The sequence below is a fragment of the Chaetura pelagica genome, unplaced genomic scaffold, assembly GCF_000747805.2.
Source record: "Chaetura pelagica isolate M959 unplaced genomic scaffold, ChaPel_1.0 scaffold264, whole genome shotgun sequence".
In the NCBI taxonomy this organism is placed as follows: domain Eukaryota; kingdom Metazoa; phylum Chordata; class Aves; order Apodiformes; family Apodidae; genus Chaetura; species Chaetura pelagica.
Genome location: NW_009953064.1, coordinates 2,382,251 through 2,397,728, shown reverse-complemented (window position 1 = coordinate 2,397,728; position 15,478 = coordinate 2,382,251). Strand labels below are relative to the sequence as shown.

At 39.0% G+C, this 15,478-nt stretch overlaps 1 protein-coding gene across 1 annotated transcript in view; it reads left to right on the top strand.

The window, feature by feature from the left end:
* Positions 1-15,478, top strand: part of LOC104387967 (glypican-5-like) — a 234,484-nt gene that overhangs the window by 131,291 nt on the left and 87,715 nt on the right. The window contains exon 6 of the mRNA XM_009996768.1: positions 7,565-7,715. Coding sequence (XP_009995070.1) covers positions 7,565-7,715 — 151 coding nt within the window. The remainder of the gene's footprint in view (positions 1-7,564; positions 7,716-15,478) is intronic.

The following is a 15,478-nucleotide window of genomic DNA, read 5'->3' as shown; positions in this document are numbered from 1 at the left end:
TAATTGTAATCAGCTGAGACAGTAATTATTCCTTTTAGCTTCTCTGCTGTGGCCTATAGATCTGCATTGACCTGTGTGGGAAGTTAGAAGGAAAGAGTCATATTAGAGGAAGGACATAGAGGGGAAAATGAAAAGTATTCAAGTATAAATTAAACTGGATCCTTAAGTCTGGCAGTAAAAATAAGAGTGTAATGAGTCAATCTGTATAAACTGGGAGAATAAAAAGAAATCACAGGTAAAACCAGACCTATGCAAATACAGAGCCTCAAGGACAGAGGATTAGAAAGTGTATATGGAGAAGTCAGGGCTATAAAATTAGGAGGAAATGTTACATATAGAAAATAAAGGACTGGTTGTAGGAGACTTCCACAGAAACCATAAGACACTAAATCCATTGTAAGAATACAGATTCTGCTTTGGAAAGGAGTATTTAGTGATGTAGTGGGAACAAAGACCAAACCAAAGCAAATAAGAACACCAATTACATCAGCTCTTTGGCTTGAAAAAGATGGATAAAGTCAGAAAGTGTGTCCTAACCTTCTCAAAAGACGTACAGCTTGTACTGAAGATGCTCAGAAACAAATTAGGGGAGTATGCCAATAATTAAAATACTTGAACTAAAGGATTCTAGAATTAAGCAGAATATGAAAAACCCCATTAGAAGTAGTTATGTCATTTCTGGAGCAACATACAGTGATCCTAAGGAATTCTTAGGCCACTGTGTTCCTCCTGCAGGGTCCTGTCTCTGCTGTTCCTTCTGAGGAGGTGCTCGGGACTGCAGCCATTCCTTCTGTGGTGCTGGGGAAGGCAGCCGTTCCTTCTGAGGTGCTGGGGACTGCAGCCATTCCTTCTGAGGTGCTGGGGACTGCAGCCATTCCTTCTGAGGTGCTGGGGACTGCAGCCGTTCCTCCTGAGGTGAGGGAGAGCCCTGAGGTGCTGGGGACTGCAGCCATTCCTCCTGAGGTGAGGGAGAGCCCTGAGGTGCTGGGGACTGCTGCTGGTTCCTCCTGAGGTGTGACCAACAGGCCTGAAGTGATGGGGACTGCTGCTGTTTGTCCTGAGGAGACAGAGAGCCCTAAGGTGATCGGGACTGCTTGTCATAGTTTAGCACTTTTCCCTTCTACACCTGTGGACCTGGGAGCAGTGAGGCTGGGGCAGGGGTTAACACCTACGTCAACATTTGAGTTACACTACAAGTACTCAGAATTGCACTCAACATTCAAGTGTAAATTCTTCATCATCTTTGCAAGATATCTTCAACCAGAGACTTGTGATATTTAACTGGGGAGCTGCATGGTCAGGAACAAATAGAAAGGGAGAGATGCGTGTGTAGTTATGGCTTAGAATAATCTGGCATGGTTATTCTAGGCATGGGCCATTTTGGCTATGGCTTCCTGGCAACTGGAGAAACTTGTTGGTAAAACAAAGGGAAGAACTTGCAAAACGTAGTGTTTAGCTCCAGTGGAGGTATACTGGGGCAGAGGAGAGGAGGCTGTCAGCCCCTCTTGGTGGTCACGTACTCCAAGACTTGCGCTCTGCATGTTTCCATGTGCTCAAAGAGAGTCTTCCCCCGCTTGGCTTGTAAATGTACATATACGAGAAGCATTGGCATAGACAAGGCATAAAAATGTCAGTGTAAGTAAACATGAGGTACTTAGGCTAGAAAGAAGCACATAAAACAAAGGAATCTACCAATATTGGTCCAGTTCCTTAGCTGAAGAAGGTCTTCTCAGGAGGTATGTGAAAAATACTCTAAAACCTTTGCCAGTCCTGAGCCATGTTGCATAAATTATGTATAGCTGCTCAGTTAAAATATTCTAATATTGTACAGGTGACTTGTAAAGCAAGATGTGCTATGCAAAGGTCATTGTAAAGATCTGAATAAATACAGGACAGGGAAACCTTCTGGGAGTGTCAGTTGATCCAGAATGTTAGATGTCTGTTTTCTTTCACTTAAAAAAGGATTTAAGAGTTGAGTGGTTCAACCTCCTGGAATTGTACGACTTCTGAAGAGACCAGAAGGAGGCTAATACATTGGGCCTTTTGGATTTCTGTGAAATAGAGATAAAGGAAGAGCAAACAAAAGAAAATGTTTGACAAAATTGAAGACACATAAGTTCATTTTGTTTATTTATGCTGTAATATATAAATGCTAGATAAATGTGAAAAGAGAAAGCAGAAGCAACTGCCAAATGTTTTTAGAAAGGAGTTAAGAGCATATGTAGAGGAAAATTAACCATAAATGTTATATTGAAGGAGAGAACCCACTTGGAATAAGTATATATATGTGGCAGTTATGTCTAAAATGTGTTGTGTTGCTATTGTTTTGTGAAATGACAGAACATCTGCTCTGTCACAAGACACCAGTAAAATGCAGCTTCAAGCCTAAAGCAGTATGTCAGTTTCTAACAAAAAATGTATATAATAGACTAAAAACAAAGGCACATTATCTTTTCAGTTGTAGTGATCTCTGACCTAATAATAGTTTAGAAAGGATTTTTTATTTTTATTTTTGAAAAAAAATGAATGGAAGGATTTAGTAATTTATGACTCTCTTCAAGATTATGCTTTGTACATTATTTGTGCATAAGCTGGCAAAAAGCTTTGTCTCTGCAAATCATATTTATTTCACCAAAGCACATTTTAAAAGGCAACTGCTTTTAAGTATGTTGAGAAAAAATCATGCTTAGCTTGATTTCTAAATGCAGTGTATAATCAGCCATTTTTTGATTACTGTAAAAACATCAGCAAGTAAGAGATAGTGTGTGCTCACATGACAAGTGGACAGAAGTCAGGTTTCACCTCAAAGTCATCTTTAAAGAGGAAAATAATTCACACTGCAATCTATCATACAGGAACGTAATTAGCTAATCCGCCCGGAAACAGTTATTGTATGAGATTTATCTCCGAATATTCCAAGCACACAAGCTTTAAGTGGCTTTATTCAAAAAGTGTATTCTCTTCGATTTTCATTGCTGTGTTCACTGACCTGAAAAGCCTGAAACAGTGGTGCAAAATACGATTTTAAAACCTATTTTCTAATGAAATGAGTTTATTATCCTACAGCTTGGAGTCATCCCCTCAGATACATATGCATATATGACCCCTCAGAAAATAGAGTAATTGGTGAAATGGGTTGAGATTCGCACTTTAATCAAATAGTTTTCATGGAGCTCAACAATTAATATTTAATAAATGTGTGGAAGTATTTGACGGGAAGATGCCTTCCTGGAAAAATTGTGAGAATAAATTTATATTCGAACACACCTGTGGTGAGGGTAAGAATTAGAGTTAGCCTCATGGTAGAAAGCTCAGGGGTTGTGTCTTACAAACTCTTTGAAGCCTCTGAAGGACTCTTTTATGTGACCTGGGCTTGTGTACACTACATTAATATTATTAAGTATTAATAGGGGAGAAAGAAAACAAGCATTCTCATATGACTTCTTTCTTCTCTGTAAAACTGTACATCAGCAGATCTTTTGTTGTGTAATGTCACTTAAGGTTGGTACCTTTGCTGGAATATGTAAAGATAGTCACCTGTACCTGAGAGATGCATAGTAGTAGTATGTGATTTTTACCTTTCAGCTGAATCAGATACAGACAAAAAGCTTTCCCACAGAAGGACTGTATAGTTTCCCAAAAACCCTTTAGAGGTTCATGAACCTGATCTAAAGCCTGTTGCATTTGGCAAATTTCTGACTGGAGTTGGTTTTCAGTTGGGCTGTATAAACCTTATTGATCTATTTATAAAACTTTTTCATGAGTTAAAAAAAATCTTTCAGATGTGGCAAAAACTTGAAGACTTAATTTTTAAGCTGTTAAGGTTCCAGTATTTTCTGGAGTCTGAGGCAGCAAATACCTTTTGCTTTGGGAAGGTGAAGATATAAGGACCAGTGCCCAGCCTGAATTTGTTGTAATTGTTTAACAAAAGCATCAATTCTAAGCATCACATCACTGAACTCTAGGCTGGAACTATTGTGCAGAGTTATCAGAGGTGGCTGGATGGCATTATGCATTAGCAGGCAGAGTGTAAGTCAGCAAAATAAGGCTTGTTGAGGAGTGGTTTTTAAGCAATAATAGAAATGCCAGGACTGACTCCAGTCTGTGATCTCCAGTGTTAAAAATGGGCAAGAACCTGTGATTCTTTCTATACCAATCTGTGGGAAAGCTGAAAGTTTTAGTGATTGGTGGCAGCAGCTAGGAAAACTGTTCAGGCTTTTTAACAGATCATGACTATCTCTAAAGATGCCTTCATGTGACCTTTAGCTCCTCTGTCAGAGACCCCTCAGTCCCCTAGTCACAAAGTATTACAGGTATTCCCTGTCCACATCTGTCTTCTGGACCAAGCAGAGCTTAATAAAAAGTGAAGGTTAATGTCTTTCATTATGATCTCCTAAAGCTGCATCATTTTAGTCCATCCTGATGCTGTCGGTGCTATTTCAGTGCAGTCTCAGACCTTTGAGTAGGGTTTCTGATTTTGTGAAAAAAGGAGATGGAGAAAAGCTGATGCATGCGTTGCTGTTGCACTAAAAGTGATCTCTCTAAAGTCTTGATGGTGTCCAAAGGACAAGTGTCCTATTTCATCTGCTGGAATGGGTTTACTATATGGGGTTTTATGGATAAACCATTAACTCTGCACCAAGTTGGGCTCAGTTCCATTGTTCTAGGTGAATGGGAGCCACAGATGGAAATATAATTGGGAGAGGATGGGGAAGGATATACAAGGTGAAAAGCGTTGGTAGGTCACAGCAGAGTTGAATTTATGTGGTTATGTTGAATTTGTATATAAGAGTTCTCTGTGGTTTGATGGCCCTTTCTACTAGCAAGCCAAGAAGTAACTGCCTATGCCTTCACTAATATGGGCAGTGAAGGCTGATATCTGGGCTACAGCTCATGTCTTTTTGAGAAAGCATTAAGAACTCAGAAGTCTGCAAAATGGACACCATATTGAAAAGCTGAGCTTGTTTCTTGGCTTTTGTCCAAGAAAGTGATGGTTCAAGTATTTACTTATTTTGAGCAAAGGTCAGGATTGAGCCATGGGCTCTGAATGAAATAAAATTTTTGGAAAGGAGTACCTTAAGAGGCAATAATAGTTTTTGCTTTGTCTGGCAAACAAAAGCTTTTATTAATTTCTGTGTCCATTCTGTTCAGTGCTTAGCCATTTCTTTTCATTCTGAAGGATTCTAACTGAGAAAGAGCAAGTCTTCTCTCATATGGTCAGGACACAATAAATCTGTGAAAGAACTGAGTTTTCGTTCTCCCTCGTAGGCAAATTTTTCCAATTGTTTAGCAAAATGTTGGGTTTTGTTGCTATGACATCAGACTTTATGCCTATGAATAATGAGGCTCAACATTAAGCAACTTGTTTATAAAAAACAGTCATACAGTAACAATTAAAGAGTGTTTCATACACTTCCCTACCAGAGTCCATACCCTTTCCTCCCACTTACTGATCTTCCCACTACAGTGTGAAGTTATTTGTGTCTTCAGAATGAGCAAACAGATCTTTTCAGTGAAAGGATAAAAATGTTCCTGACTTCTACCATCTAGAAGTTGGCATCTGTTGTTCCATGGAACAGGATCTCTGCTGCACTGATCCAAGCATTTATCAACCCCCAGGTGGAGGGTGGCAGCTCACAGTATCTGAAGGAGACTGTCGCACAAAGCTTCCCACTACGGAGGAACTGCTGCATCCCTCATCCTTTTTTCAGCCCAGTTAATACAGTTGTATTTGCCCTGTGCTCCAGTTCTTCCCCCAGCTCCCAGCCCACCTCCTTTTTAGTGTGAAATTTGTTTGAATCTTCAAAGTAGCTAGAGTTCAAAATACATTTTGCTCAGTACCAAGAATAATCACAGTCCTCCAGGCTAAAGCCGATCACAGAACCTGAAATGGAGCTACAGTACTTTGGGGGGAAGATAATTTTGCTGCAGAATATGAGATAGATCCAGAATCTGACCAACTTTGTTTGAGAAGCATTACAAAGTCTTTTCCTTTGGTTAAATATTTCCACATTACCAAGTAACAGGCTCTAATCGTACCTGCTCATACCATAGAGGCAGAGCTAACATGAATGAGTTTTTTGTATCTCTGAAAAGGAGACAGACAAGCTGCTGCCTTTCAAAGCAATGTTCATATGCATTGTAGGTTGAGTTTCAGCAATGTGAAGGAAGTTATTAGAAACACTGGATCAGCTCTTCCCATCAGTTAAAACCCAACACCCTCCAGTGTAATTTTCCAACAAGATTCAGAAAGTAAATTGGTAGTCACTTGCAAAATGGGGGTGATAGCTATGGGAGAATGGAAACTCAGAAGAACCAGGGCACCCAGAGTGTGAAACAATCCACTCTGTGTCAGGGAACTTGCCTGTCCCTGCACTGTAGGGGAAGGTGAGTGTTGGGGCTTTTCTCTGCATAAGCTATGTCACCTTCTCTAATACCCTGAAGCATCCTTTGCAGTAGCAACAACAAATGCAAACCATTGGGGAGGGTGGTGTTGCAAACTGACAGTGTCTTATGTGTGGGGAGAAGACGGGCCATTCTCCACAGGTAGGCACCGAGGAAAGCAGAGCGCCTTGGTTCTGAAATGTTGTACGAAAGTGGCACAGCTGCAACAGGACAGGTGCCGTGTGCCTCAGTGAGTAGATGCTCCTCTCAGGTATGGGGGACAGCTTCAGGTTTCTCCTGAACCACCCTTCTTTGATGAATCCCTTATAACAGAATGTCTTAGTCTAGGCCAGTTACTTGAGTTCTTCCCAAATAGTGCTCTTTCTGTTGTTCCTTGAGTAGGCTGGCTTTAGATTCACTGAAAATGAAATGGTATATTTCATTTGTTTCGGACTACCTGTGAACTGAAAAGTGATTTCTTCCCACAGAGCTAATAGCAGGCAACTGTTCATGGTGACAGGGAAAAGAGTTCTCTAAAGATCAAAAATATATGTTTGGGGAGTAAATATGTTGCTATAGCAAGTGTGACCCAGTGTGATACATTTAGATTTATTTTTAAAAAGGCTTTCTTATTCCATACTTAGTCCAAGAAATATTTTCCAAGTGAAATTTAATTAACAACTTGCAGTTGGTACAGGCATCTTGAATGACACCATTTTAAAAAATGTATCCAGGGCCAAGGTTTCCTAGTGAACATAATGAAAAGTAGCAAATATTCTCAGCTCTTGAAAGGTTGTCAACTATGTTGTGGGCTTCAATTGCAAATCACTCAAAATAAGTACTCAGCTGGCAGATTGTACCGTCATCAACCAGTGATCTCCAAACTGTGGTTTGTGTGAGGAAAAGCTGCAGGACTAGAGCTCCCTGTGATGATACTGGCAGATGTGGTGTTTTCAATTAGAAGTTTGATGATAATAAGTGTTCCTGGTCATCTGTGGTGGAGAAGAATTGATGGTATAGTCTGTTATTCCAAAATGTGTCACTCCCAGAAAAAATAACCAACTTGAGGAGCAGTTCTTGAAAGTGAATGAGAAAGTGTTTGCTGCTTCATAAACCCAGTTTGGTCACCAGTTGCTGGAACTGTGTACATTATGTTTTTTTCTCTCTTCTTCCATTTTAGCTGGATGCTGAGAAGACAAAACTAAAACTGGAAAGATGGACTTCTCGAGATGCTGGCAGTGGGGGCGGAAGAAGTGAAGAGATGGAGTCAAGCGGGGATTGTGATGATGAGGATGGCTGTCAAGGATCTGGGGACAGGATTCACACAGCAGGTAAATACAGGCACATGCAGAGCTTGAAATTCATTGATGTCACAGTTAGGTGGACAGAGCTAAGACTTTCACCGCTTGAATTACTGTCAAAATCCTACTAAATTCAAAGGATTTGAATCTTCATCTGTGAAGAGCTGCAGTAAAAATAGAATGGTACAGACAGTAATCCAATATAATTTAACACTTGGTGTGCAGATGAAAGACTTAAATTTAGAGTGAATGATATCTGCAATGAAATGCAGATCACAGAAATACTGGAAGCGCCTTCCTAGATAACGTGGCCTCTTCAAATAAGTAGAAAATTAATGTCCTTATAGACTGTGCTAAGTGTTAACATAAATATTTATTGGTTGCATAATGATACTGACAGATAATCTGAACAGAGGTGGCTTCTGGAAGTATATATTCCTGAAAAGACACATCAAGTGTTGTTTTTTTCTAGTGGTGAGCTGCGAGTTAAATTAAATTTCTTGATAGTCTCAGAAATACATCTTGCAATATTTATTCATGAAATTACTTGGATAATATGTCGTCAGCATCAGAATCCAACAGAACTTCCACCAAAATACTGGCAACTTAGTACATAGGTCAGTCCTGACTATATAGTAAGTCAGTAAGAACTAGGATGTTTCCTTCTAATAATTGATATTATTGATTTATCTTACCTGGAAGTTCACATTCAATTCAGCTCATCAAAATATAGCTGCTTTAATTACCATAGTATGTGTGAATATAATTTGGTTTGGGTGTGCAAGTATACGAAATACTGGTATAATAGTTCTGAAAAACAGTATTCATCAAGATGGCTGGAACTCAGGTAACTTTTAAACTTCTGCTTCATTCTACTGAGATGAACCAAGTGCCTCTTCCTTGTCCCTTTAGCACTTAATGGAGCATAGGAAAAGGTGTCCCATATTCAATTAAGACTTGCAAACTAGCTGTGATTAGTCTGTATTCAAGGCTTCTGTTGTTCCTATCATGAAGATTTGTTCAGGAAAACAGAGCTTAAATGTGTACTTTGAAATGTGTGCAAAATGTTAGATTTAGTTTGCAGTACCAGGTGATAAATACCTGAAATTTAATTTGCGTTGACAGATTACATGATGTATTCTAACAGTATTTTTTTGAAGTTACTAATTGCAGCTAGCAGATCAGGTGAAGATTTTTCGCCATCTACTCACCAGTGGTTTTGAGCAGAAGGACTTTGATATGAGGTTATTTTAGAACAATTTGTTTAGATTTTTTGTTTTTTATTGTATTCCATACATAAGCAATGAAAAGACTACTAGATATTTGGGGCTCTGGGGACTTGAGAGGGTAAATACTTTAATATGCTTTCCTCTCTATCTGGAATAATACAAACAAAAGCCAGGTTCTGACTACTCTTCAATGAACAATTAAACTATTAATACACTGTTTTGGGAGGATGTGTGTGCATGTTTACATGGACAATGGCAGATTTCAGGTGTTCAAAAAGATACACTGGAATACTTTCAAGACTTCACTTACAGGTGGCTTTGGTAATAGAAAGCTTCTAAATGTATCTTCCCTTTTTTATGCTGATCTCATCCTGGATTTAAAATAATTATGTTTATATAACTAGCTGTTTCAGAATTTAGTAGGGTTTATATCCAATTAAAAAGTTAATTACAATTAATTTTAGAGAATGGTCTTGATTCTTAACAGTAAGAATAATGTGACAATAGTAATGGTGTTTCATAATTAGCTTTAAAATATTGTACTGAATACAAGCCACTAACAGTAAATCTGTTTTGCATATCTGAATACAATTAAGAGATAAAATGGAGTAATCTTATTACAGAGCTTCTTTGCTTTAATAGAATGTTAAAGAAATAAACAAACATCAGATTAGCTGGATTTCCTCTTGCTGCATGTCTCTAAGATTGTGTTTCTAATTGTACAGCCTGTGATTTTTTTCTGTTCCCTAAACTTAAATGCTGTCAAGGACATCTGACTTGTTTTGTATAAGCGGACCATGACAACATTGACTATTTCTTCCTTGCTTGAAATACACAGTGAATTGAGACATGAGTTGAAGCTAAATCTGCATCCCAAATAAGACTGATTTGGAGCTTGGTGAAGTCAGTAGGAATATTCTTTTTTACTACAACAGGTTCAGATGAGACAAAACTGATAGCTATAAAATGCTGCCAATCTCATCAGTGCATGTCGTAGTGTGCAGTCATATGGCAGAACAAAAGGAATAAAAAAGGGAATAAAAGCCTTTCAAAACATAGACTTTTTGGCAGAGCAATCATGCTTTTAACAACAGGTTAAAAGAGAGACAGAGAGGAAAGGATTTCAGTGTCAACCTCTAAAATGCTGAGTTTAGAATGCAGTAAAAACATACTACATCTATCATTTATTTGAACCCTCAATGAAAATGGTATTCGCAATTTCTGTGTTGAGAGACATGCTTTGAGCATTGCAAAAGACCCATATAGATTTTGAATAATTTCTACAAACCTGCTGAACACTCATTCCTTCCCACCTCCCAGAAAAAAAATTACCTTTTCATTAACAATAAGTTGCCCAGAGTTTCATCAATATCTAGGCTACCATCTTGAAAGAATTCCTGTTCATAACTTTTAAAAGATCCCTCTGGACAACGTACACTCCCATCTTCTCTTTGCTTTTCCAAATTGCTAACAGAAGGCCTGGCTCACAGATTTTCGATTTTGGTGTGTATTGAGTAGGTGAACACAGAAGTGATCCTGTGTCTGTATATTCCAGCCAGGTCCTTTGTACATATCCTTTCTGCCCATTTATTTTTTGGTTGGGGATTGTTGTTTGTCATCTTGCAGTGGATCAGAAAATTCTGTCCTTCTGTCACTTTCTAGCCTTTAAGTATAATTTCTGCATATCAGTTAGTACTTTTATTTTGTGTCTGCAGTTAAGATATGTGGCTATCTATTATTTAGTGCTGGGGTGTTTTCTTCTGTTACTAATAAGTCATTCCTTGCCAAATTAATTGTTATCTAAAAAGATCACCACTTAAGCCTTTAATCATAACGGGCTTAATGATAACGGGTCATGTGTGTTTATCCAAATTATTTCATATGAACAAGATAAACAAATTCTCAGGAAACCAACATTCTCTTAGGAAATTATGTGTGGTAGAAGATACTTTAAAATGTCATATTCTCACAGGCCTTAACAATTAGCACAAGTATCTCTTCTTAGGGAAAGCTGTGGAAACAGCCCTGTTTTCTCAAGCAGACCCATGTGTTATTTGTTGGCAAGTACCAACTTTTTAATGACAACATCTGTTAATAATCTTTGAAGAAAGCTTTGTGAAGACAGATTTAAGAGCAAAGCAAGCCATATAAATCTTGAGCGCAAGTGGGGAAGTTGCTCTGCATTTTGCACTGCTTCAGTCCTGCAGGTTTCTGGGATGAAGTGCAAAGCAGCATCTTGGTCTGAGCCTTGTTTAGAACTGTGTGGTCATGTAAGCATAGTCTTACATGAACTTCCGTCACAGAATTAGTCCACTGATGGAAGTGCTCATTCTTAAACCCATAATGGACCATGAAGGGTGGTGGTGGTGTGGAAAAGAGCAGGGATTGCTCAGTGCCTTGCAGAATCAAGCCACAGGAATATTAGGATCCGGCCATTCATGAAAAGATGGAACAGATTCATATTGTGTCCTGCCTCTCCTCTCTTCAGAGAAAAGGAAAATGTTTCAGTCTGTTCAATGAACAGTGGGAAGGAAGTTAGTGCAGAGGATTTACCATTCCCAGCTGTGCTGCACAGCTGTATGGTGTGATGTGGTCCCACCCAAGCAGTGACAACCAACATTAGATCTCTCTTCAGGGTAATCATCAGGTGATGATCACATCCTTTGACATCCCAGCCAGACTTTGAATATAACTGTTTCAAATGTGCTTTATTACTGTGATTTTTGCCAAATGCTTATCTAATCCTGCTAACTAATTTTCTTCTGTACTTCTTTGTAATTCTTTCATGAAGCTCCCTCCCTTTAATAAGTACTTTCTAATTTCAGACATCTTTCTCAGTTCAGCATCCTGCTATTGTCACATTTCAGTGCCCATGTGGGAACTTGTAACAAATTTACTTTGTTAGCACATCCACATGACATGATTCCAACTCTTGGCTTTCTTCTTGGTTGTTTAGACACTCCCCATCTTCAGTGCATCTTTCTGCTCTAGGCAGATAACAGATATTATCCTGGTTGTAGATTTCTTCTTCAAGGCATAAGAGAAGGATTTTCTTTTGCGCCAGATTTTCTTTTGCCTTTTATAAGTGCAGACAAGTAAATTTGCTTTCTTCTTAATGTCATCTGTCTGATCAATATCTGTTCTTTGCAACTATGGAAAGTTAAAGTATTTTTCTCACTGCTTATGAATGTTTTCATTAACAGTTTTGGGTTTTTTTCTTTTTAAATATCAAGATTCTTTTATCATTTATTATGTTATCATTCTCCCCACTTATCTGTCTTTTCTGGGCATCAGTATTACTGTATGAACTGTCATTTTAATCATACTTCATTTCCATTCACCATGTTACAGGATGCACTTACACTTGTATTTATCCAAATATGTAATTGTACAGTTACTGATTTTGTCATTATTAGTACAAAACATAAATATTCTGAGATCATAATATCTGCTGGCAGTCAGCCATGCTCATCAGCTTCTCATTACCACTCATCTTTGCTTTACTCACAGATGATCCTAGCTCACAGAAATACTGTGTTTTCAGTCTTCCATCTTCCTGCCTAGAGAAACCTCTCCATCATGCCTCATCCCCATCCCACTGCCTTGCATACCCATTTTTCTACATCCTTTGCTGCACAAGACATTTTATCTTCAGCTCCATTTTTAGACAGCCTATAAATTCTCTTATTGCCTTAGTGTAAATGCCTCATTCCATCCACAAAAACAGCATAGTAACAATTTAAACCCATATATAAGGTTGATTTTTAAGAAAACTGAGTGATTTCAAAGTGATTTATATTTGTCACTTGGGGTGGTAGGTAGAGATGACCCACTGTCAACAGGAGCATAAGCAAAGCTAGTCGAAGGGCCCTCAGCACGTGTGAGGAAAAGCAGGTGGTAGTTCCTCAGCTGCAAATTTCTGGACTTGGCTTCTGTTATGGAAGTACAGTTTGGGAGGTCGATCTATTTTATAATCTACTGAGACACAGATAAGGTATTACGTGTCATTTTAGTGTCCTTCACTACACAGTATAATTTAAACTGAAATGCATATGAGAAGAAGAATACAATCTTTCCTAATCCTTCCTTAGCATTTATGTGACAAATAGAAATGTAAAGGAAAGGGATTTAAATTCCTTTAGATTTTCACTGCTAGACCTGATTTGAGAGTGTTGCTAGTACCACAGGTACTGGGAGGAGTTTTTGCCAAGCTGTATAAATGAGTTTCTGCATGACCATATAAACACGTCCCCTGTAGCAATTTCCCCTAACGTTAGAACAGTAGCTAGAGGAACTACAGCCGAGTGCCAGCTCTGGGACTTGCTGAGCAACTTTGGTACCATCTTTGGTACCTTCATAGAGGTAAAAAGGTAGTTGGGGAAATGTAATTGTACCATTTCACCAGAGAAATGTAAATTACAGTACCTTTTAATCATTTTAGCACTGTTTAGTCAAAATGAAAAGGTAAAGGCATTTTAGTTGCTTAGAGTATGAAGCCTTCCATAGGGGGAAATTAACCACTGGGGAGCTTAGATAAAGATGTTTGAGGCTTAACTGTCTGCACTAGTTCTATAGAAGCAGTCATCAGAGACTGAGTTGTAGATCACTGAAGGGTAACTTGCTTTTACCAACTTTCTTTCTGATATATTCCCAGTAATCTGTGTCCTTTGAATGCACTTATTACAGCAGAACAATTTTTACTAAATTGTCAGCAATATTTTAGCTAGTTACTTTCCAGAGGAGCAAATTGATATGTAAATATATTTCTGAAATGTGTTTTGAAAATTACTCTAGACTGAAAACTCATTGATCTGATTTTCAAAAGAATTCCTACTCACATGTTTTAACAAAAAGGATCTTTTTTTAAACAAAAAATACCACAAAGGTGAATGGCCCCAAACAGGAACAACAAGTCAGGCCACAGAGAGCATCAATAGACAAAAAAAAAAAAAAAAAAGCCAATTCTGTCCTGCGCTGCATCTAAAGAAGTATGGACAGCAAGTCAAGGAAGGTGATACTCTCTCTCTGCTCTTGTGGGACCCACTCTGCAGTACTGTGCCCAGCTCTGGACCCCCCATCCTAAGAAAGATAGGGAGCTCTTTCAAGTCCAGAGAAGGCCATGAAGATGATTAGAAGGCTGAAGCACCTCTGCTATGGAGGCAGGCTGAGAGAGTTGGGGTTGTTCAGCCTGGAGAGGAGGAAGCTCCAAGGAGACCTTAGAGCACCATCCAGTTCTTGAAGGGGCTACAGGAAAGCTGGGGAGGGAATTTTTACAAGGGCAATGAGTGATAGAACAAGGGGTAATGGTTTCACTGAAAGAGGGTACATTTAGATTAGATTATGAGGGTGGTGAGACACAGGCAGAGGTTGCCCAGAGAACCTGTGTCTGTTCCTCCCTGGAAGTGTCCAAGCCTAGGTTGGATGGGACTTTGAGCAACTTGGTGTAGTGGGAGGTGACTCTTCTCATGGAAGGTCCCTTCCAACCCAACCCATTCTATGTTTCTATGAAAAGAGGCAACTTCATATATGGTGACTAAAACTGTGAGAAGGAAAAGCTTTTAAGAAATGTTGCCTTACTAAACACATGAACAAGAAGATACTTCTTGTTTGAGGCCAAGGGCAGTGTGCAGGTAGATAAATCCCACACCTTGTAATGCTTACTTCTGTGGAAGCTGTTTGCAAACTTTAGGCTGGCACCCAGAGTTTAGATGCCAACCTAAATGGAGAAAAAAACCAATCCTCCTCAAGTGACTCTCATGAGCTCTGTGATTTAAATCCTTCTGACAAGGAATTCACTTAAGAGCCATAATATCCCAGTTGTGCCAAGAACAGAGAGGATAAATGTGAAGGCTAAGGCAATTTGCCCCAAAAACACCATAAAGCAAATATTAATTTAGAGGAGGTAACAATGAAAGGTCCTTCAAATTACTTCAAAATAGCTCACTTGTATAACTTAATGGAAGCTCAGTTTAAAATACTAATGCCATTATGCTAGAAGTTATCAAAATAATCCTGCAAGGCTAAGGGAAATGTTAACCTATGAGTTAGTCCTTGGGCCACACAAGGAACCCTTACATGGTCACAGCCACGTATGGTGACATTAGTGCCATGCAGCCCCTCTGTGTGCCTCTCCTCTGCTCTCAAGCCCTTGCCTACTGACTATTGAAAGCCGAAGGAGCATGAGGAACTAAAGACAATGAATAGCTGTACTACTGAACCTCCGCTTTGTTTTGTAGCATTTGCTGTGGTCCTTTGTTTTAGGGGATTGGTAATACCCAGAGATCTAGAGGAGCAACACGTTTGCACGTGGGGATATCTGGAGGAGAAAAACTCCACATTTCTCCAAAGAAGGAAGGTAGTAAAAGCAAACCTAGGACTTTGTTTATTTCAAAGGTAAATTATTCCAGGTTACTCGAGGTGAAGTTACGAATCATTGCAACCTTAAAGGCTCTAAGAAACCCTCTGTCATCTCTCATTGCATGCAACAAGTAAAAGACTGCATCGCTGTTTGTGGAAATAGGAGTCCCTGACAAAAAAACATCCAGCTTCTGTTCCTCTCTCTCT